The sequence below is a fragment of the Lontra canadensis genome, unplaced genomic scaffold (genome assembly GCF_010015895.1).
Source record: "Lontra canadensis isolate GAN:19392208 unplaced genomic scaffold, GSC_riverotter_1.0 scaffold40, whole genome shotgun sequence".
NCBI classification, from domain to species: domain Eukaryota; kingdom Metazoa; phylum Chordata; class Mammalia; order Carnivora; family Mustelidae; genus Lontra; species Lontra canadensis.
Window position 1 is genome coordinate 11,094,104 of NW_022631034.1, and position 24,780 is coordinate 11,118,883.

Sequence of the window (24,780 nt, forward strand, 5' to 3'; positions counted from 1 at the left end):
ATATTATTATAACACACCAACTTATCTGTAGACCTATAATCTCTCCTGATCACTTGCTACCTTACTTATTTTGCATCCTTTTGTTCATATGAAATAGTTCACTTGTTTTAAATAGTAATAAAATATTCCAGAATTAATTTTCAAGTGTTGGCTTAACTCAAAGGTTACAACTAGTGATCTGCTAGTGCACACTTTTTTTTTTAAAAAAAAAGGAGACAAAGCCTAACAAAAGAAAAACTTTGATCTAATATTTTAAAAATTGGGAGAGCTCACATAAAACTCAGATTATGCAAGTTCTCTTATAACAGATGATCAAACCACAGTGAATCCATTTAGCAACACTCAGTTAAAGGAAGAAACTGAAGAGCAGCATGCACTTAGCATGTGCTCGGCTTCTCCAACTTATTATAGCCTTATTCCACCTCAACAATGCATGCATATGTACTTTTGTACCCACCCACTTTATACATTCGCTTTACTTTCCTGGTATCTGTAGATACTGAACATTTGAGTTGGCTCCATAGTCTCACTTAGTTATATTTAAGTAGAGACTTAAAAAAATCACTTAAAATTTTACCTCCCAGAAAAAACTTGTACTAATGACATTTGAATGGTTTCCAATATTATTTTATAATTAATGTTCCAATGAATTGGATTCAAATAGCATAGAAATTTTATACTAAAAAAATCTGTACAAATAACATTTTTTCTTCTGAGTAATTTCTTCAACAATGGGATCAGGAAGTTGCATGAAATTAAATTCATGCCTTTGACTGATGTTTTATAAATATATCTCACTAGAGAATTATTTACAAGCCATCAGAAAAGTATCAGTCTATTTATTCAACCAGGTTCAACATTCATTAAGAGTATGAAATCTCAGGATGCCTGGGTGGCACAGGAGGTTGAGCTATAGACTCTTGATTTCGGCTCAGTTTGTGATCTCATGGTCCTAAGATCAAGCACCATGTTGGCCTCTGCACTCAGCAGAGAATCTGCGTGGGATTCTCTCTCCCTCTGCTCTGGCCCTCTGCTTGTTCTCTCTCTCTGAGATAAATAAATAAATCTTAAAAAAAAAAAAGAGTATGCAGAAATGTCAACAGAAAGGTGTTTTAACTTACTTAAGTCAGGGATGATTATTTTATTAATGTGTTTTTATTTATATTTCGTTTTTGTGAACTATCTGCACTTAGTTTTTTCAACCACCTTTGAGCACCACCCTTATAAATTGTTATTAGTTCCTTATGTGATTACACTGTTACCACATTTTTGTTAATAATGCAAGAGTGTTCACACAAATTTACTTTCGGGGCACCTGGGTGGCTCAGTTGGTTAAGCAACTGCCTTCGGCTCTGGTCATGATCCCAGAGTACTGGAATCAAGTCCCGCATCAGGTTCCCAGCTCCACCGGGAGTCTGCTTCTCCCTCTGACCTTCTCCTCTCTCATGCTCTCTCTCATTGTCTCTCTCTCAAATAAATAAATAAAATATCTTTAAAAAAATTTACTTTCAAACTATCAAGGAATTAAAAAAAACACATTTCTGAATGATAAATATGAGTGGGAAAAACAGTAATGGTAATGTGGTGATTTACCCACTAGAGCCATTCAACAGTAAAACAAGAAATGCAGCAAGTTATACCTTGTCTAAAATCTAGTCATTTTAGTTATAGAATGTGTATGGCAAACTACTTTATTAGCATAAATGCCTACTATCAAAATATGATAAAGATACAAAAGAAAAATAGAAGAGTCTGTATCAGGGCTCCTGGGTGGCTCAGTGGTTAAGCATCTGCCTTCGGCTCAGGCCATGATCCTGGGATCCTGGGATCCTGGGATCAAGCCTGGTGTCATGCTCTCTGCTCAGCGGGAAGCCTGCTTCTCCCTCCCCACTCCACCTGCTTGTGTTCCCTCTCTTGTTGTCTCTCTGTCAAATAAATAAATAACATCTAAAAAATAAAAAATAAAAAAAAAGACCTGGTATCAAGGAAGAAAAGAATACAAATACAATGTGATTTTTATGACACGTGAGGAAAAATCTCATTAATGTGTTAATTAAACCATACAGAGCAAATGGGTAAAATAAGTTAGGAGCCACTGTTCTAATTTTTTCATTTCCTTTTTCCTCTTTTTATATAACTGAAAATTCTCAAAATTAAGTGACCAATCTTTGCAAGCCCATACATATTTTGGAACCAAACGTGAATGCTAAGCTTTAAAATATCCTATCTGGTTTTTGATAAATTAGTAAAATGTTCCTAGTAATATAAATGGGGGTAGAGAAGGGATAGAAATGAAAAAAAGTGAGCTGAATTAGTATTTCTAATTCCCTATCAAAGGCCTGCCCTCTCTCCTAGAACCAGATTGCTAGAAAAAGATATACTTTTTTAGAAAAAAGTATATACTTTTTATAGAAAAAAATATACTTTTTAACATTTTTTTTTAAGTTTTAAAATATAACAGGTGCCTTTCCATCTTCAGAGAGGTGGGCTTCGATCTTACCATAACCTATTACTCTACAAAAGAACAAAGGCTAACCTTATTCAATCAAGAAAAAAATGCATATTACATAAATTTTTCAAGTACAAATTAGGTACAGTTGTTTTAAATTTCAACTACATGATAAATTCTGAAATCACTACCTGAAAATGTATGATACTTTAGTTAAATAAAGTTAGATTATTACCTGGACATTGTTTTCTTGTGTTTGCTGAAGTGGTCTTACATGAGGCAAAGAAGGCTGAGTTCCTAATTTCCTATCCAAAAATACTTCTTTGCTGCAAGCATAACACCATACTCGAAGAGTGGTAAGGTTCACAGTTAGATAATGCTTTGTCTCCTATATAATTTCACAGGAGGAGAGAAGAGGAAACAAAATTAGATAGAGCTGAAAACATTTCAAAAGATCATATAAGGGGGCACCTAACTGGCTCAGTTGGAAGCATGGGACTCTTATCTCAGTGTCATGAGTTCAACCCGCATGCTGGGTGTAGAGATTACTAAAAAAATAATAAACTTAGGGGCAGCTGGGTGGCTCAGTGGGTTAAAGCCTCTGTCTTTGGCTCAGGTCATGATCTCAGGGTCCTGGGATTGAGCCCTGCGTCAGGCTCTCTGCTCAGCAGGGAGCCTGCTTCCCTTCCTTTCTCTGCCTGCCTCTCTGCCAACTTGTGATCTCTGTCAAATGAATAAATAAAACCTTTAAAAATAATAATAATAATAAACTTAAAAAAAATCATGTAAGAGAGGTGCCTGGTTGGCTCAGTCGGTTAAGCATCCAACACTTGGTTTTGGCTCAGGTCATGATCTCAGGCTCGTAAGACTGAGCACTGCATTCAGCTCTATATTCAGTGGAGTCTTCTCTCTCTCTGCCACTCCCCTCATTCGCTTGTGCTCTCTCTCTAATAAACAAATAAATCTTTTTTAAAATCATAAGATAAACTGCTGGCCTTTGATGAATAACAATATACTCAAAAGAGTTAAAACTGGAACACCAAAAACACATTCTTCCGGTAAATTGCTCAAGTACAGTGAAAAGTAACCCTACCCTAGAAATTATTCTATTGTCATTTTTTTACCACTGTTCAACATGAAGACAAACACAAGAGTAAGACTCTGCTTTACAGTTAGCAAATAAGTGTAATATAAGAAAATAACTGACAAAAGCACAGTAACTATTCCAGAATATCAGAGTGGCAAACCAATGAGCCCAATGACATGAGTCAAAGCAAAAAACAGCTCAAGCAATAGTGAACGTGTGATCTTGCATATATAAATCTCCGGCCTTTGTATGTATAATGATGCCTGAGAGCCTTGGGATATTCAGGCTTAATTAATTCTCTTGAAGAACCCAAACTGAGAATAATTGACACGACAGAAATATCAATGTGAAAAAGCCAGTTCATTCTCAAGAAACTTGCAGTCTAGAATGGGAGTTCTACCTAATACTAAAAAGAGGCATGCCAGAATTACAGACAAGCACCATACCCCAGGGTGAAGTAGAAAGGGAACTCTAGTTAAGAGGATGTGCAGAAGAAGGTAGTAAGAGTTGAGAGCTGAAGTTAGCCAGGCCCCATCACAAGCAGAGGCATCCACTCTTAACTTCAATCTTCACATCTCCTAAAATTCCAACTATCATCTTCATGAATCAGGAGGCATACTTCTCAATCATTACTCTCTTAATTACAACCCCAATCTAATACTGATCTTAGCAATTCCCCTCCCCACCTTCTAAAAAGTATAAGCTAAGATTTAACACCTCTATATGAAAAAGGTCAAAATTTTGAACTAAAACTTGAAATAATGTTGTATTTGCTTTCCCTTTCCTTAAGGCTCTCCTTAAAAAATATCCTACCTGAAAATTTTCCGTACATTGGGTGATATATTCAATTGTTGAATCACTGTATTATACACCAAAACCTAATACAACACTGTACTTTAACCAGAATTAAAATAAAAACTTAAAAAGCAAGCAAGCAAAGAAATAAATAGATAGAAAAAAACCTTCTATATCATACCTGAGAATGTATGGTGCTGTGATCTACTTGGGATTCACCACAACCAACATATGAACATCTATTCTGTAAATAATTATACAAGAAGAAAAATAAAGCATTTTATAACATGTATACATGTATAATAACACTGCAGTTACAATTAAGTTTTGATTACAGGTTTTAACTTCATGACTAAGTGACTTCACACAGTCAGTTATTTTAACGAAAAAGTATTGGGAAGAGAAGAATAAAATGAGAATAATTCTAAGCTAAAAGCTATGTCACCTCTAATAAAGGCAAGCACAAAATATTTTAATGATTTACTAAAACTCTGCAAAAGCACCACAAGTTAAAAACCCAAAGTTTGGGGCACCTGGTGCTCCACCTTGGTGGCTCAGTGGGTTAAGCCTCTGCCTTCGGCTCAGGTCATGATCTCGGGGTCCTGGGATCGAGTCCCATATTGGGCTCTCTGCTCAGCGGGGAGCCTGCTTCCCCCCTTCTCTCTCTCTGCCTGCCTCTCTGCCTACTTGTGATCTCTCTCTGTCAAATAAATAAATAAAATCTTTAAAAAAAAAAAAAAGTTTAGTTGAATGTTTATTATTATCAGTAATGCTCTTTTTAAAGTATATTCATTTATGAAATCCTTTAAGTGTCAAAAAATCTTATTTACCTTATTCAGATATAAATTTTTATAATACTAAACTTTTGGAAAGAAACATACATACCTCTAGGCATGCCCAAAGATTTGGTCCTCTGACTTTACAATCCTGACAAGTACCCTATGAAACAAAAATCACATAGACAACATTATCATTATATTGACACAGCCAAATACATACAATTGACTAGTAATATTATAGAAAAAAATTAGAGCTCATGAAACAGAGTATTGTAGTAATTTACTTAGAAAATACATATTTGGGAGAAAAATCAATCTAATTTTGTAAGGAAGGAAAAAACCCTGTATCTTACATGAGATTTTTGTATTAAGTCTTCTTTTGTTATTTCACCAACTGAATCCAAATGCAGACAATGGTTTCGAAAAGCTGCCATTTTGTTAGAAGTTTTTTCCTGTCTCCCAAGTATTTCCAAATGAGGTAATACCTATAGGACAAATAGCCAAAAAATATTAATTAAAAAATGCTAATATATTAAAAATTATTAAAATAAAGGACAGGGTGCCAGGGTGGCTCAGTCAGTTAAGCTGAGTTTAGCTCAGGTCATGATCTTGGGGTCCTGGGATCAAGCCCTGGATCAGGCTCCCTCAGTGGGAAGTCTGCTTTTCCTTCTCCTTCTGTCCCTCCCCCCAACTTTTGTGCATGCATGGGCACATGTGCTCTCTAATAAATAAAATCTTAATAAATAAGAAAAATAAAAATAAACAAAGGCTAAAATAATAAGCACATGTGTTTACAAGTCTACCCTAGAATATATTTTTCAAATATACTTAGATTACTTTCATAATTTAACTGCACATTGACAATTTCTCTACAAAATTAACATTTTATTAAAACTGATACCTATGTGTCAATGTAAATTTGTTTCTGCATTACTTTTGCTACTTTTCCCTTTCTCTCTCCCATTTCACATTTTAGAATATAAATAAAAGGGAGAAAGTTTGAGTTATTCAATTTAAGTACTCTTAACCCTTTTTTTTTGTTTGTTTTGTTTTAAGATTAACCCATAGGCTATAACAGGAATTAAAAGGAAAGAATAGTCAAATGGAAACATTTGTTTTCATACTAGCAGCAGCCCCTAGTGATGATATAAATGAAACTATCTGGTATGTTAGGAATATACCAAGATGGTCACAGATCAGAATTTCTCAACATTGGCACCACTAACATTTTAGACCAGATCTTTGTTGTGGGAGTTTGTACTGTGCACTGTAAGGTAGTTAGCAACATTCTTGCTTCTACCCTTAGATGCCAGAACACCCTCACCATTCTGAGCTTTAGCAACTACAGTATAAAATTGTGTCCTCAAAGGGACAAAATCATCCCATGGTAAAAACCACATTATCACAAGATCCTTTCAACAACCCTGAGGTAGAGTACCATTATTATCTTCATTTCACATACGGCTAAGAGAAGCAAATCTGACTGACGTCCCATTGTCAGCATTTGGCAGAACAAGGATTTCAATCCACCTATGTATCTTATAGGTAGGAGGAAGACTCTGAAGTCAAATAGAATTGAAGATACCAGTAAGAGCAGAATGGCATAACTAACTTATGGGGGTATTTGAAGGATTAAATGAGGTAGTACATGTCAAGTGTGTACATACACACACAGTACTATACATACACAAGGACATAAAATTTCATTAGGCATTCTGCAGCATCTCCTTATATATTTTTTTTATATGACCAGTAAGGTGTCATACCTGTCTTCCCCATAAGACCATAAGTTTAAGACTCAGTTTCCCATAGCAATTACAATTTTCCTAATATTCTTCAGGAATTTCCTCAATTCCATTAAACTAAACAGAAGGCAAAAAATTACCAATATACTTAACGTCCTTCAAGATATCACAATATTACAAATATAACTGAGAAAAAGAATGCTAGGAATACTACAATGTCACTAAATTTTATCTATCTCCACTGTAAATCTAATGAATCATGGAGCTAACTGACATACAGCATTCAATGCATACAAATCTTCTGATTGGTTCAAGTAAAGTGAGTGATTTCCAAGTAAAAGTCTCAAGTTTAAAATTCTGTACTTCTAGATCTTCTTTGTACATTCTTAATAATAAGGCCTTCCATGCCCTTGGTTTATCTTTGGGGTTTCAGAACACTATTTGGGAAGAAATAAGAACTTACTAGGAAAGAATAAACACTTATAAATGCTAAAATATTACCACATTACTAATACATTAAACAAAAAGTTTCAATGAAATAAAATAGTCCAAAATTATCTTGCAACCTATAAAATGCAAAGGAAATCACCCTGGGGGTTAATAGTGAATAAACAGTTATTTCTAAACATATTATTACATAAAATTAGGGATGCCTAGATGGCTCAGTCAGTTAAGCATCTGACTCTTGATTTCCACTTAAGTCATGATCTCAGGATCATGAGATCGAGCCCTGCATCAGGCTCCACACTCAACAGGAAGTTTGCTAGAGATTCTTTCCCTCTGCCCCTCCCCATGCTTATGTGTGTGTACATGCACTCTCTTTCTAAAATAAGAGGTCGTTAAACACTACATTATTACATAAGATTAAACAGCCATGCTCCAGACTTTCAGATGCGTGAAGTTAAACTTAAAATAACTGTTAATATTTTCCATTTCTTACTTATGTTTTAGGACATCTGGTAATCTTCCCCACCTCTCACTTCCTTTTGTGCTTAGATATTTCTTTCCTCTCAACCAATTATCTCTACTGCCAGCCCATTATGGAGTAACAGGAAACAGATTTATGCTCTAACCTTAATAAACTAAAAAGCCAGACAAAGTATATAAAACAATGGTTATCAAACATCAGACAATAGGCAACATGACAACTACCCCACCTTACTGCCTAGAAAGAACTTCTAAGCCATAGTATATATAGGAGAAAACCCAGAGTCCAGCAATCTCCTTGAGTTGAAGGGACAGAACTGAAAATGCAGAAAGGCCAAGGGGGCTAGAATTCATAAGGCAGAGTAACAGAGAAGAAACAACTAAATAAACTCAAGAGATTTGTAGAGGGCTACTATTAGGTTTTCAGCTGAGAACTGATAAGCATGCATGTACATGTGATTAAACTACCCTAAGCAAGGGAAAGTACTGGAAGGGAATAGGTAGAACAATCCTCACAGCCAACACAGATCTGTCTGTGCCACCCCCCCCAACAGTAACAGTTTAAAGCCTTCATAATATAGAAGGAATAAAGTACTCAGAGGGTATTTCCTCTGTAATAGGAAATAAAGTACCCCTAGACTAAAACTACTTTTGTTCTGCCTTTTAAAAGCTCAAAACAAGTATTATAGTGCCAAACTACTCCCAAGACACTTAACTGTGTCCCAGAACAAACTTAAGAATATTTAAAGAAAAAAAAAAAAAAAAAAAAAAAAACCAGCACCAGACAATACAGTAATAATGGCAATGCCTGGCATCCAATCAAAAATCACAAGACAGGAGGGGCACCTGGGTGGCTCAGTGGGTTAAAGCCTCTGCTTTTGGCTCAGGTCATGATCCCAGGGTCCTGGGATTGGGCCCCGCATTGGGCTCTCTGCTTGGCGGGGAGCCTGCTTCCCGCTCTCTCTACTTGCCTCTCTGCCTACTTGTGATCTCTCTCTGTCAAATACATAAATAAAATCTTAAAAAAAAATTACAAGACAGGAATGCAAGCTGGTACAGCCACTCTGGAAAACAGTATGGCATTTCCTCAAAAAGCTGCAAATAGAGCTACCCTATGATCCAGCAATTGCAATACTGGATATTCACCCCAAAGATACAAATGTAGTGATCCAAAGGGGCACCTACACCCCAATACTTACAGCAGCAATGTCCATAATAGTCAAACTATGACAAAAGCCCAGATCTCCAACAGATGAATGATAAAGAAGATGTGGTAAAAAACAAACAAACAAACCAGAAAACAAACAAAAAAAGAAGATGTGATATATATATATATATATATATATATATATATACACACACACACACACACACACAATGGAATACTATTCAGCAATTAATAAAATGAAATCTTGCCATCTGCCATGATGTGGATGGAACTTGAGTATTATGCTAACCAAAATAAGTCAATCAAAGAAAGACAATTATCATATAATCTCACTGATATGGAATTTGAGAAACAAGGCTAAGGATCATAGAGGAAGAGAGGAAAAAGTAAAACAAGACGAAATCAGAGAGGGAGACAAACCAGAAGAGACTCTAATAATCATAGGAAATAAACTGAGGGTTTATTTCCCTCTAGTGAGGGGAGTGGGGGGTTGGGGCAACTTGGTAATGAACATTAAGGAGGGCACGTGATATACTGAGCGCTGGATATTACATAAGACTGATGGATCACTGAACTCTACCTCTGAAACCGATAATACAGTACATGTTAATTAACTGAATTTAACTTTAAAAAAAAAACCACTAAAAAAAAGTATTGAGAAATAATTTTGTCCAGCATGACTGCACATCTCCTGTTCATCTGCCTCATTTTCAAGGCACCCATCTCATGTCTTAAGCCCACTCCCTTGAAAGGCCCCTGGGCTATGAAGACGTCCATGGGCAGTAACCATATTTATGTTGCTCTGTATCATATTTTGTCATTATTCAGTTATAAAATCTTTTATAATTAAAAAAAATTATAAGATAAATGAAGAAAAATCAGATCCTCAGCAAGGAAAAAAAAGACATCCAGAAATAACACAGATGACAGGATAAAGGATACACTTTATTTATTATTTATTCATTCATTCATTCATTCATTCATTCAGTAGGCCCCAGACCCAGCTGGAGCCCAATACACGGCTTGAGCTCATGGTGTGAGATCAAGCCCTGAGCTGAGATCAAGAGTCAGATACTCTACCAACTGAGCCACCCAGGTGCCCCAAGGATGCACATTTTAAAGAGAAACTACACTACAAATTGAAATACAGAAAAAGACTGAGAAAATTAAACGAGAGTATCACTCGGCTGGGTGCGAAAGTATAAATCTGATGAATACTAAAATCGTACAAATTAAAGCAACACAACAAACTCAAAGCACAAGACACATGAAAATTACACCATGGCACATCAAAAACAAATCACTTAAGGGGGACAGTGCAGGCTATTGGCTTCCCCACCACACTCTCCATGGGGCTGCCTGACAGGCGAGATGTGGGTAAAAACAAAGAAGTTGGTTAAAACCAGTAATAAAAACACTATCTTCAAAGTAGCCAAGAAAGGCCAATAACGTATGCTAGAAACAGAGCAAGCCAGAAGATAAGAGGAGAAATGTGCACAGTATTGAAAGATCACTGTCAAATCACTACTCCATACCTAGGAAAACAGCTTTCTAAATAAAGGCAAAATAAGGACCTCTTATAAAAATGCTGAAAGTGGGGTGCCTGGATGGCTTAATCATCCTTGCCATGCCTTGGGCTCAGGTCATGATCCCAGGATTCCAGGATCCTGGGATTAAGCCTGACTCAGGCTTCCTGCTCAGTGGGGAGTCTGCTTCTCCTTCTCCCTCCGCAGCACCCCCTCATGTTCTCTCCAGCATGCTCTGCTCACTCTCTCTAATAAAAAAAACTCTGAAAAAAATAAAACAAAATAAAAATGCTTAAAGAATTTATTACCAGTATATCTGCACTACAAAACCTACATAAATGCTTCAAAATCTTTTCATGCTCATAAAATAAAATATAGAAATAGAGACCTATATGGCCTTTTTTGGCCAACAATACAGACATCCCCCTCTCTCAGCTTTTTCTTGGATACACATATGTCATGTTGCATGCAATGCATAAATTATTCAATTAATTCTTCTAGAGATGAATATTCTCTTTGTTTCCATATTCTGCCATTAAAAATAACCATATGATCTTGGGATTCTTGACTGGTTCAGTCAGCAGTGTGTGAGACTCTTGAACCTGAGATTCTGAGTTTAAGCCCTACATTACACATGAAGATTACTTAAAAAAAACAAGTGTTAAAAAAAACCCACATAATCTTAATATGGGCCAGTTTGTAAAAACAGATTTCGCAAGATCCCATTTCAAAAATTATACAACTCACATCTCCATTAATAAGGGAATATACCATTTTCTGCACAGCAACACCATTTTCTGTACTAGCAAAAACAAAACAAAAAGTTTTTTTTTACTTTTACCATTTATTAGGCACATTGTTAGAATTCACTAGTACTGGGGTCCCTGGGTGGCTCAGTGAGTTAAAGCCTCTGCCTTCAGCTCAGGTCTTGATCTCGGAGTCCTGGGATCGAGCCCCATGTCGGGCTCTCTGCTCAAGAGGGAGCCTGCTTCCCTTCCTCTCTATCTGCCTGCCTCTCTGCCTACTTGTGATCTGTCTGTCAAATAAATAAAATTAAAAAAAAAAAAAAAGAATTCACTAGTACTTTAATTTGTACTACTTGACAACCAGTGAGTTTGAGTGTCTTTCCTAAGTTTTATGGACTCCTAGATTTGCTCTTTTATTACCTGCTTCTTTGACCTTTGTCTTTTTTTTTTTTTTTTTTTTTACTACTGGGTCCATAATCTCTTCTTGTAAAATTAATCCTATCTTCTGGATTCAAATAGAATTTCTACACTGCAAATATTTCTTCAAACGATTTAAGTTTTTAATTTTGATGAAATACAAACAGATTTATCATCTTAGAGCCATTTCTAAGTGTACAGTTGCACAACACTACACAACATTCACACTGTTGTACAACCAACATTGTACAACTTTCACATTGTTGTAAACCAATATCCAGAACTCTTTTCAACTTGCAAAACTGAAACTCCACAGTCATTAAATAGGAGCTCTCCATTCAACCTCCCATCAGCCCTTGGCAACCACCATTCCACTTTTCCCTATGAATTTGATTCGTCTGGGGGTCTAATGACGTTTTCAGTGGAATTATACAGTATGTCTTTGTGATGACATTATTTCACTTAGCCTGACGTCCTAAAGATTCATCCATTTTGTAAGCATATCAGAATTTCCTTTCTTTTCCAGGCTGAATAACATTCAGTGGTGCGTGTATATACCACATTTTGTTAATTCATTCACCCATCATTGGACTTTGGGTTGCTTCCAACTTTTGGCTATTGTGAATAATGTTACCATGAACACAGCTGTACACTATCTCTTCAAGTCCTTGCTTCTACTTCTTTTGGGTAGATATCCAGAAGTGAAATTCCTGAACAGGGGTGCCTGGCTGACTCAGCTGGTAGAGCACGCAACTCTTATCTTAAGGTTCTGACTTTCAGTCCCACATTGGGTGGGAGATTACTTAAATAAATAAACTTTAAAAAAAATTGCTGGTGTAGCTCAGATGACTGGGCATCTGCCTCCGGCTCAGGGCATGATCTCAGGGTCCTGGGATGGAGCCCCGAGTCAGGCTCCCTGCCCAGCGGGAGGCCTGCTTTCCCTCCCCCACTCCAGCTTGTGTTCCTGCTCTTGCTGTCTGCCAAATAAATAAAATCTTTCCAAAAAAATCACTGGATCATATGGTAATTCTATTTTTAAGTTTTTGAGGAATCACTATAGTACATGTATACATATGTACCAGCAGCCATAGCGGCTACACCACTTTACATTCCCAGTCCACTGGAACCCATCGGAAGCCTTTGGAAGCCATTGGAACAAGGGTTCCAATTTCTCCACATCCTCACCAACCCTTACTTTTCTGTTTGTTTGTTTGTTTGTTTTTTCTTGTGTTTTGATAGTAGCTATCCTAACAGGTGTGAGGTGATCTCACTGTGGTTTTGATTTGCATTTCCCTAATGATTAGTAATGCTACCTTTTCATGTATTCATTAGCCATTTATTTATATACCTTCTTTGGAGAAAGGTCTAGTCAACTCCTTTCTGCTTTTAATTGGGTTGTTCATTTCTTTTTATTGTTGAGTTTAGGAATCCTTTACATATTCGGGGTATTTAAGTCCTTATCAGACAATATGACTTGTAGTATATCTTCACCCATTCCATAGACAGTTGCCTTTTTTTTTTTAAGATTTTATTTTTAAGAGAGGCATACGGGGGTGGGGGCGGGTAACAGGCTCCCTGCTGAGCAGAGAGCCTGATGTGGGGCTCAATCCCAGGACCCTGGGATCACGACCTGAGCTGAAGGTAGAGGCTTTAACCCCCTGAGCCACCCAAGTGCCCCTACAGGTTGCCTTTTCACTCTCTTGACTGTGCCCTCTGAGGCACCGCTTTTAATACGATATAGTCAAATTTATCTATTTACCTTTGTTGCTACGCTTTTGCGGTCATATCCAAGGAATCACTGCCAAATCCAATGTCACAAATGTTTTCTTCTAAGCGTTTTAGTTCTTATGCTTAGGTCTTTCATCCATTCAAGTCAATTTTTCTGTGTGGTATAAGGTAAACATCCAACTTCATATGTTTGCATATGGGTATATAATTTGCCCAATTCCTTTTGTTGAAAAGACTTTCTTCCCCACTTTAAACAGTCTTGGCACCCTTGTCAAAAAACATTTGATCATCTATATGAAGGTTATTTATGGACTCTATGCTAGTCCACTACCTTATGTCTGTCTTAGTAACAATACTGTTAACTTTCTTACAGTAACCTTTATCATTAAAGGGTTTAATTTTTTTAAAGATTTTATTTATTTATTTGACACACAGAGAGAGATCACAAGTAGGCAGAGAGGCAGGAAGAGAGAGAGGGGGAAGCAGGCTCCCCACTGAGCAGAGAGCCTGATGCAGGGATCAATCCCAGGACCCTGAGATCACGACCTGAGCCGAAGGCAGAGGCTCAATCCACTGAGCCACCCAGGTGCCCCAAAGGGTTTAATTTTTATAAAATCAAACATGTCTCTTATAATAGTTTGAGTTTCTAGTCTTAAAATTTCCTAGTCTATATAGCTAAAACTGTAGAATAACCTTAAATATTTTTTTAAAATATTTTATTTATTTGACAGAGAGAGAGATCACAAGTAGGCAAAGAGGTAGGCAGAGAGAGAGGGAGAAGCAGGCTCCCCGCTGAGCAGACAGCCCAATGCGGGGCTCTATCCCAGGACCCTGAGATCATGACCTGAGCCTAGGGCAGAGGCTTTAACCCACTGAGTCACCCAGGTGCCCCTAAACAAGGCTTTAATCCACCTGGGGTTTATCTTAAGACAGGAACCCAATTTTACTTTCTTCATGATGGGCAGACAGTTGTACCAGCACCACTTACTACACAATCTACCAATTACCCATGAATTGTATACTATCTTTTCCTTTATTACACTTGCACATATTTCTGAATCCTTCATTTTGTTTCACTAATCTACTTATGCCAATACCATATTTAATCTGAATACACACAATGTAGAGTATTTTGGTAACTGTAAGACATTCCTCCTTCACTACTCCTTTTCAGTTTCCTTAGCTATTCTCTGAATATACTGGAAAACATGATAGTTTTACCTCGTTTTCCAATATTAATACTAATTATTTAACTTTACTATTTTAATGCATTTACTAGAATTTCTAAGGCACTGTTTTTAAAAAAGTGATTTTGAGCATTCATTTCTGGGTCCTTATTTTAATGGTTTAGCCATTTAGAATATTTGCTATAATTTCCTCCTATTCTTAATTTACTTTTTTTCTAAGCCCAACGTGGGGCTTGAACTCACAACCCCAAGATCAAGAGTCATATGCTCTACTGAATAAGCCAGCAAGACGCACATCTAAACAGAAATGGTCTTTTTTTTTTTTTAAGATTTTTATTTATTATTTGAGAGAGAGAGTGTGAGTGAAAGACAGAAGGAGCAGGGGAAGGGTCAGACAGAGAGGGAAAAGAAGACTCTCCACTGAGCAGGAAGCCCAACATGGGGCTCAATCCTGGGTCTCCGGAACCATGACCTGACTGACCCAAAGGCAGATGCCCAACTGACTGCGACACCCAGGCACACCAGAAGTGCTCTTAATGAACTTTATTAAATGTCTTTTCAGCAGCTGATGATTTACTATACTCCTTACTTCATCCATTGATAAAACCTATTAACAGATTTGATACGAATGATCCTTGCATTGGTATACCCCTATGGGTCAAAATGTACTATTAGTCTGTTGCTTCATATTTAGATTCTATTGGCTAATATTGTATTTAGAAATTCTGCAAGTGCAATTGACCTTTTGGGTAACATTTTTATCAGGGATAAAAGTATGTGTGCTTCACAGAATGCATTCAGTAGCTTTGCATCTTCTATACCATAGAAAAGGTTTTATTATTTATCATTATTGTATGTTCTTTACAAATTAAATGAAACTCAGTTGTGAAATTATCTGCTTGGTGCATCTCTGGAGGATATACCTTCAATCATCTTTTGACCCTTTAGTGGGAATGGGTCAATTCAAGTTTTTCACTTCTTGGATCAAATTTACTAATTTATATTTTGCTATTAAATCATGCATGCCCTCTCAATTTTCAACCTGACATCATAGCGTGCACGTAATATTGTCAAAATCTGCATAACATGGGACGCCTGGGTGGCTCAATCGGTTAACCGCTGCCTTCGGCTCAGGTCGTTATCCCAGGGGATCAAGTCCCGCATCGGGCTCCTTGCTCAGCGGGGAGCCTGCTTCTCTCTCCGTCTTTGCCACCATTCCGCCTGCTTGTGCGCGTGCGCACTCTCTGATAAATAAATAAAATCTTTAAAAAGAAATCTGCATAACATTCCATTAATCTCTCCTATACATGTGTCTTTGATGTTTCCTTTCTCATTCCTTTTTTTTTCTACAAGTGTTTATCTAGTTCATTGGGCTTTGCAAAGAATCAGCTTTGCAATTTATCCTTTCCACTATTTTTGTTCTGTTGTTTCCAACTCCATTAATTACAGTTTTATCTTTAATTTCCATGTCCTACTTGGTTTTGGTTTTATTTTCTTAATCCCTACGTATGAGTACTAAATTCCTTTTTTTTTTACTTAATGAAAGTATTTAATTAGTATCCATTTTCCTCTAAATACCAATGTTGGCCAATTAAACGGAAATTTTCTTATTGCTTTCAAAGATAGTTTTAATCTTGCTTTTGATTTTAAAATGTTTTAAGTCCAAAAAAAAAAGTTTTAAGTCCATGATTAGAAGAAGGGATATATAAAGGTACATTCACAAATAAATACTACACAACAGTTTGACCACTTGAAATGGATGGATAATTTATCAACAGGGATAGATCTAAAGTACACAATGTTGCGTTAGAAAAAAAGGAAGATACAGAATAATACATACTATATGAAATCACTAAAGTAAAAATTTAAAACCTGCATTACAGCACAATGTATCTGGATGTAGACCTATAAACATATAGTTATTTAAGGATACGTACTCTTTTGCTTCAGAGCAAAGAAATGAAGACTGGGGAAAGATTAAGTACTCTCTGTTCTGGTGTCTGGTATTAATTTTTTGGTATCTAAACAATTTAATGAGAGCTAGTGCATGTAAACAGAAGCTAGTAATTTGTACCAAGGCAATTTAGTATTCCTTATAATTAAACATAACACTACCTAAACAGAAGGCTCTTAATACTCTAGTTACCTAGTTTTACTCAATTAATTCACTATGATAATAAAATCATTCTTTTATTCCTTTTTTTGATAAAGATTTATTGAGAGTAGGATATTTAGACACAATAGGGCAAGGCAACAGGGGTTCAAGCTACTTCAATTTCTTCTCCGATGTATAACAAAAGAAAGGCAGCATGCATGTTTTCACTCTGGTTTGACAGTTTGTCCAGGGAAGACAGGTACTAGGCATTAGAAAAGAGAGACAACACAAAGGCAGTGAAAATAAATGTATATGAAAATGCCTTTCGTTCAGTATATAGATGTAGATCCCACAAAACTCTGAGATTCCTCCAGAAGCTTGTGGTTCACAGGATAGGAATCACCAGGGAGCACAAGAAAATTCAAGCTCTGAATGGAAATTAAGGCTTTCCATAACTGACCTCAATTTGTCCTTACTTTTGCAATCTTTTATCTGGCAACCTTTTCCTCTATCTACCCTAACTAGACCTATTTGAGATTTTCTCAGCCTTATAATGATGGCAATAACCCCAACTAAAAAATGTTCCTGGTTGAATTCATGTTCTATAATTTACAGCTCAATTGCCCATCTGCAGATTCAAAACTGCTTCTGAAGATACTACGTTTAAGCTGGAGGAAAGAGGGAATACCTTGGCTATACAATCAAGTTTCATGCCCAAAATTCTGCCCGTGCCATCCAAATAACAAGAAGAGCACATATTCAAATTTTAGGAAAAGCATAGGGACCTATGTTATTATTATTTGTTACAAATCAGGACATAGTTGGTGGCCTAATAAGAACCTTTTAATGTTGAGAAACTGTCTACATTCCATTGTCTAGTCTATTGTAAAAGGTAAAGCTATTTATAGTCAGATTCAAGCAATCATGGGAAAAAATTTACTTCAGGAAAACTGGTAAATAATTTAACAGTTTTAGAGAAGATTGATACAAATCCAGAAAGTCTTTACTAGCAGGTGGCAGAACTGTTTGTATTTTTAACAAAAATCTGGATAAAGGCACAGAAGGCAGGCTTGTGAAATCTAGTTATAAAATTATAAAAATTAAGTTTTTTAGGGGTGCCTGGCTGGCTCAGTAGGTAGAGTATGCAACTCTTAATCTCAGGGTTGTAAATTTAAGCCCCACGTTTTAACTGTGAATGTTTGTTTTTTAATATTTTATTTATTTATTTGACAGACAGAGATCACAAGTAGGCAGAGAGGCAGGCAGAGAGAGAGGAGGAAGCAGGCTCCCCGCTGAGCAGAGAGCCCGACGCGGGACTCGATCCCAGGACCCTGAGACCATGACCCGAGCCGAAGGCAGAGGCCTTAACCCACTGAGCCACCCAGGCGCCCCTGTGAATGTTTTTTATAGATAATGGAGAGTAAAGAATACACTTAGGATGTATAGAATTTTGAATCGCTACATTGTACACCTGAAACTAATATACCATTATATGTTAACTATACTGAAATTAAAATTAAAAACAATAAAAAAATTAACTGAAAATTTTTAAGATTTCATTTACTCGAGAGAGAGTACAAATAGTGGGGAGAGCCAGGGGGAGAGGGAAAGGCAGGCTCCCCACTGAGCGGGGAGACTGAAGAGGGGCTGGATCCCAGAACCTGGAGATCAGGACCTGACCCGAAGGCAGACGCTTAACCATCTGAGCCACCCAGGTGTTCCTGAAAGTAATAGTTTTTAAAACGAAATAAACTATTTGGAAAAATAAACTAAAATTAACAAAGATGATCATACCATATTCTCTATCAGGGTTCACAGCATCTACTGTTTAAAGTGACACTAAAAGGGTTTCAAGTGTTTAGAATCCAGACTCTAGCAGATGCATGGAACAACAATGCAATTCTTACTCAATTTATCAAAAGGTTTCAGAATAAAAAGAATAATCAAAAAAAAAAAAAAAGAATAATCAGCCTCATCATATTCACAAACTAGATTATAGGGCAACTGGGTTGTTCTCCTTAAAAGACTGCCTTCAGGGGCGCTTGGGTGGCTCAGTGGGTTAAAGCCTCTGCCTTCCGCTCAGGTCATGATCCCAGGGTCCTGGGATCGAGCCCCATAGCGGGCTCTCCGCTCTGCAGGGAGCCTGCTTCCTCCTCTCGCTTTCTCTGCCTGCCTCTCTGCCTACTTGTGATTTCTGTCAAATAAATAAATAAAATCTTTAAAAAAAAAAAAAAAAAAAAAAGACTGCCTTCAGCTTAGGTCATGATCCTAGTGTCCTGTGATCAAGCCCCCTATCGGGCTCCCTGCTCAGGGGGGAGCCTACTTCTCCCCCTCCAGCTCCCCCATGCTCGTGTTCTCTCTTGCTATCTCTGTCATAAATAAATAAAATCTTTCTTTAAAAAAATTAACTAGATTATATCTGGGGTATTTTATTTAAGAAGAATACTAAAAGCTACAGAGTAAGAATACCTTCCATAGAAATCCTTAAAAATAAATAATTTGAAAACTATCTGATAAGACAACACTGTGGCTAAGAGTATTTCCTGGAACAAGGCTACTTGGGTTCTATGTCTGAGGTTTCTGACCCGGGATTAAGTTATTTCACTGTGCTTCAATTCCCTCATCTAAAAAACTGGAATGAGCATAAATACCTACCTCATGGAGTTCTGGAGTATATATAAAGTACATATAAAGTGCTGGGGCACTAGGGTAGCACAGTCTGTGAAGCCTCTGACTCGATTTTGGCTGAGGTCACAATCTCATGGATCTTGAGATCTAGCTGCCTCAGGCTCTGCACTCAGCAGGGAGTCTGCTTGAATATTCTCTCCCTCTTCCCCTGCCCTGACTCCAGCGTGGTTGTGTATATACTCTCTCTCAAATAAATAAATCTTAAAAAAGGAAAAAAAAAAAAAAAACACATATCAAGTGCTTTGAACAGAATGAGATAATAATAAAATATTAACTACTACATAAAATAATTCAAGTAAGGATGTTTAGACAGAAGACAAAGGTTGGCAGACTTGATACATGTGTTCCAAATATTTGGACATAATGATCCTTTCTTTTATGTATGAGGAATCCTTTCTTTTTTATGTTAACTGGAGAAAGTTAGCCTTAGCAATCCCAATCAGTGGTGAAGATTTTCAATGATTAGAGCTATTAGAGATCTGGAAGTAAGGGGAAAAACTCAACTTCCCTTCATTTGATAGGACAATTCTGAAGCAGTTCTACAAAAATCTTCACAGGACTAATGCCCCCCTGCACACACACCAGACCCCATTCACTGGTTTTTTTTTCCCTTCCTTAACTCTTTACCCACTCCCTCACTGCTGCTTCCAGCATCTCACCTGAACCCACGTCTTTTTGTTGTTTTTAATTTAAGTAACTTAACATGGGGCCCAAACTCATGACCCTAAGATCAAGATTCACATGTTCTACCAACTGAGCCAGCCAGGCACCTCTGCACCAATGTTTTTATCTAAAGGCCTGCTTTTAAGATAGCACTTCAGAGAAACTACAAGGACCACAAAAGTAATACTATGGATATCTACCTAAAGCTGCCCAAGGAATCTACTGGTCTCATCTTCTCCCAATTACAACTCAATCTATATTCATATGGAATACATACCTCTTCTGATCAAACACCTTTAATGAATGAAGTCTTTCATAACTTGTCTTTTTCATATCATATTACTAAATTACATAACCCGTAACTTACTATCAGCCAAATTGTTCTACTGATCCTTTCTTAAATTAACTTGTATCTTTCCAGGAACCCAATTATCTTTTTATTTTAGAAATGTCCTACAATTATTTCCCTGTTGAAAACCTTTCAAAGCTCACATATCTCAAACACCGTATCTACCACTCAATTACAAGTAATGTCTCCCTCACCTAAATTCCTGGTTGTAATATTTAAGGCACTTACAGCAGCAGTGGGAAAAAAAAAACTAGCCTACTTGACTACAAGTTTGACTATAAGTTCTTTGAAGGCAGAAACCACTATTCATTCTTTTTATTTTCCAAAGGGGTTTCCCTGGTAGACTTACAGATGTTTACTTACTTCACCTTTTAAAATAACTTTATTTTGATACATGCACAATTTTTAAAGTTTCAGTTCTCAGAAAACCTGGCTGGCTCATTTCAATGGGGCATGGGACTCGATCTCAGAGTCATGAGTTCAAGCCCCACGATGGGCACAGAGCTCACTTTAAAAACATAACAATAATAAAAATAAAAGTTATCTATATATATATATATACTATACATATATATATACACTATACCATACAAAACTCATGCTCCTTTTTATAATGATTATACCACTGCACTTAGATTCTTTGGAACTACCCTATTTATCAAAATGCTCTTGCCATCACATGCAAACTCAAAAAAAAAAACAGAAACTTTAAAAACTGCACTAAATGGACATTGGGTAGGGTATGTGCTATGGTGAGTGCTGTGAAGTTTGTAAACGTGGAGATTCACAGACCTGTACCCCTGGGGGAAAAATATATATATATATATATGTTTATAAAAAATAAAATTATAAAAAAAAAAAAAAAAAAAAACTGCACTAAAAAAGGAGCTGTTACTGGGGCATCTGGCTCAGTCAGAGGAGCATGTCACTCCTGATCTGGGGGTTGTGAATTCAAGCTCCATGTTTGGCTTAGACTACTTAAATAATTAAAACTTAAAAAAAAATGCTGTTACTTATTACTTTCTTTTTAAAGGATGTCCATATTTCACATCTCTCACCAAAAATCTTTCATCATTGGGGCGCCTGGGTGGCTCAGTGAGTTAAGCCTCTGCCTTCGACTCAGGTCATGATCTCAGGGTCCTGGGATCAAGCCCCGCATCTGCTAAACGGGGAGCCTGCTTTCCCCCTCTCTCTGCGTGCCTCTCTGCCTACATGTGATCTCTGTCAAATAAATAAATAAAATCTTTAAAAAAAAAAATCTTTCATCATTTATGTACTTCATTTTCTTGCAGAATCCACAGTCTTATTTTATAATTCACAGTGTTCTACTATCTATTTGAATTCCAATTTTTATCAAAGGTTACTTCAGCAAGATTATTTCAGGCTTTAAGGAAGTTCTGATCCTTACACTATTTTGAAGTGCTTCTGTCATGGGAAAAGACCACTTCTTGGCATTCCTAATTCAGAGACTTGGCATGAGGTTCAACTAAGATTGCACATGTGAAAGGTCATTGAAAATTCTAACAGCAATGCATAAAAATTAAAAATGATCTCAACTCAGAATTTCAAATATTTAAAATAAACTACTACAAGCTAATGCCATTAAACTGCACTGTTACTTGGTTATTGGTAGTTTATGAAAGACAAAAAAGTGAAAGTTGGCAATAAATGAGGTCAAAAATAAAATGCAATCTTAAGTAGACTATACCTCTTGCATACAGAAGGTCAAATATTTTATTCCTGGAATACTTTTCATATGGTCCTTTTCTTCCAATCCTACCAAACTAAATGAAACAACCCAAATCTGCCAGCATAATGTAACTATTACTGTTACCTTCTTTTAAAATTAGCATTACCTATCAATAAGATTCCTACTTTTCCCTTTATTTTACTATCATGAATTCATTAATAATATTTGTATTAGGTTCAAGTAAAAGAGCTTATTATCTGATTTGTTCAGACCTTCCCAAATGATAAAATCGCCTCAACTAGAAATGGATCAAAGACAACATCATTATTTTTTAAACAGCTTTTCTTAAAGGAAAAATAATCTAATTAAACTTTAAAAATTATGTAATTCTATACATCTCTTAGGCAATAAGTCTAGAGAGCCTTGTGGTAAAATTCGTCCTCAGTTTAGAGCCTATGCATGTTCCGGCTAGGATTTTACCCTCTGGCCCAATTTTCCAGGCCTAAGGCTAATTATAAGAAAATGTTGAGTGCAAAACACCTAGAAGATTCTCAAACAATAGTTCAACCTGCACCCTGTAAACATTCAAATGAAAAATATTTTGTACTTGGAAAACATATGAGTAAAAGTCTGGGAAACTACACACTATGGAAATTTGACACAAAAGCTGCAGATGGACAGACTGTAAGGAATAACCTCTGAAACAACATGGATCAAATACTGATCGAAGAGAAATTCCAGGGACGGTGGCACCTAGGACTTTCCCGTTAATAACAATGAATAACGGGGCTTTGGGGCTGCATGAATGGGTCCGAGCACCTCAACTGCGCCGTAAAGCGAAAGCAGGACCTGGCAGCCAGGGCGCTGCGGGGCTTCCAATCGTCTGCGCCCACCGTGGAGGACTGGAAAACCAGAGGGGACACCGTGGAAAGGAGCGGGGCCCGTCTCGGAGATCCGCCTCCCCCTCTAGCCTCCCGCTTCCCAGGGGAGACTCCCCTGGAGACCCTTCCTTAAATCTACGACTGACTTGCGTCTTTCGCCGATCCCCGCCGTGGCGGCCACCAGATCATTCCTGTAACGCAGAGCACAGAGACCTAGGCCTTCATCTCGCCCGCGCGCCCACCACCACCCCAGAACAAGAAAAAGAGACCACTGCAGCGGCTGCAGCCCCAGAGCGCGGGAGCGAGAACCGAGACCGGCCCCGGCGGCAGGCGAAGCGCCCTCCGGCCCCGCGCCCCTCCCAGGAGCGCCGCGCTCACCTCCACGGCCTTCCCCGCAGACCCCGCCAGCGCGGCCAACGGTGGCCTGAGGCCGCACCTCAGCAAAATCCTCTTTCACTCCCCGGGATTCGGAGAGGGGAGGTGTCGCGTCAGGAAGGCCGGGAAACGGCTCCGCAGCGATGCCCACGGGATCCCCGCCTCCCGCACCGGCCACTTCCCGCAGCAGCCGCAGCTCCTTCCGGTGTCTCCGCGGACGCCGCAGGCGTCTGGGGCGTCGCGGTAGGGCGGGAAGGGGCGGAGTTGCCGGGATAACCCGGCCCGCCCCTGGGGCGTGGCCGCGGTAGCAGGGCCCAGGTGCGGAGACCCCGGCCTGCCGTCACCCGTCACTCAGAGAGTAGCTCTAGCACCGGGACCCAGTACATGCAGAGCAGTTTTAGGCTTCAGGCTCTTGTTTTTACACATGTTCTTCCCCTCTTCTATATTTACACTATACGACCCTTAGCAAATCTTGTCTCAATGCATTAGGGAATTTGCATTAAGGCTGGCCACTGAAGGGCCTCAGGTTTCCGACCTTGTGCACAGAAGTATTAGGCAACCCAATTCAACGCTGTTTTCTCTCCTCTCCTCTTTCTTCTACCAACTTCTTAGGGCTTAGATTCTCTGAAAGTAATTCCGTTTCCTTTTCCACATGTGCAAAGGAGAAATTCATCTCTCCCATTTTCCCTTAGGCCAAAATCAAGATCAAATGAAATATTTATTGAAACCTTAGTATTTGCTTAGTGCCTAGAGCACTGAAAGAGACCTGCCTTCTAATTTATGTAACTTAAAATGTGTTCAGTTGATCGCTACACAAACAATAAAAGCAGTTAAATTAATGAAAATTATTGTTAAAATTGCCAGTTTCAATCTATCTGATTATCTCTAACTTTGTAGTCTCCAAAATGGGACCATGTAGCCAAGTACAATGCAAGATGCTCAATCTCCATCAGAATCAAGTAGAAAATATGGGAGCTTCTACTTCTATTTTTATGATAAAAGTGGAAAAAAATGAACCTTTGCTAGCTAGAAAGGGATTGACACCAATACCTCAGTTTGCACCACAATGATCACCTACCCGGGTTCACTGAAGGAGAAAGGAGGTTTCACAATTTGGAGGATGCCTATGGCACAACCATTCCTTTTTTTTTTTTTTCTTTTTTTCAGCATATTTCAAAATATTGCAGTTTACATTGCACAAGGTTGTAGGCAATGTGGTTAATTTTTATTTTTAAAAATCAAATATCTAGGCCGCCTGGGTGGCTCAGTGGGTTAAAGCCTCTGCCTTCGGCTCAGGTCATGATCTCAGGGTCCTGGGATCGAGGCCTGCATCGGGCTCTCCGCTCAGCGGGGAGCCTGCTTTCTCCTCTCTCTCTCTATGCCTGCCTCTCTGCATACTTGTGATCTCTCTCTCTCTGTTTCAAATAAATAAATAAATAAATCTTTAAAAAAAAAATCAAATATCTAAATGTTTTAACTATTCCT

General features: G+C 37.8%; 1 protein-coding gene across 3 annotated transcripts in view; it reads right to left on the reverse strand.

Annotated features, from left to right (window-relative positions):
- Positions 1–23,520, reverse strand: part of USP33 (ubiquitin specific peptidase 33) — a 62,011-nt gene extending 38,491 nt beyond the window's left edge. For 2 of the 3 annotated variants that reach the window (XM_032870148.1, XM_032870147.1), the window contains exons 1-5: positions 23,299–23,520; positions 5,464–5,595; positions 5,217–5,270; positions 4,513–4,575; positions 2,685–2,837 (exon numbers count right to left, since the gene is read on the reverse strand). In XM_032870148.1, coding sequence (XP_032726039.1) covers positions 2,685–2,837; positions 4,513–4,575; positions 5,217–5,270; positions 5,464–5,544 — 351 coding nt within the window. In that variant the 5' untranslated portion in view covers positions 5,545–5,595; positions 23,299–23,520. The remainder of the gene's footprint in view (positions 1–2,684; positions 2,838–4,512; positions 4,576–5,216; positions 5,271–5,463; positions 5,596–23,298) is intronic. The other variant, XM_032870149.1, reaches the window with a different exon arrangement.
- Between the last annotated feature and the right edge of the window lie 1,260 nt (positions 23,521–24,780).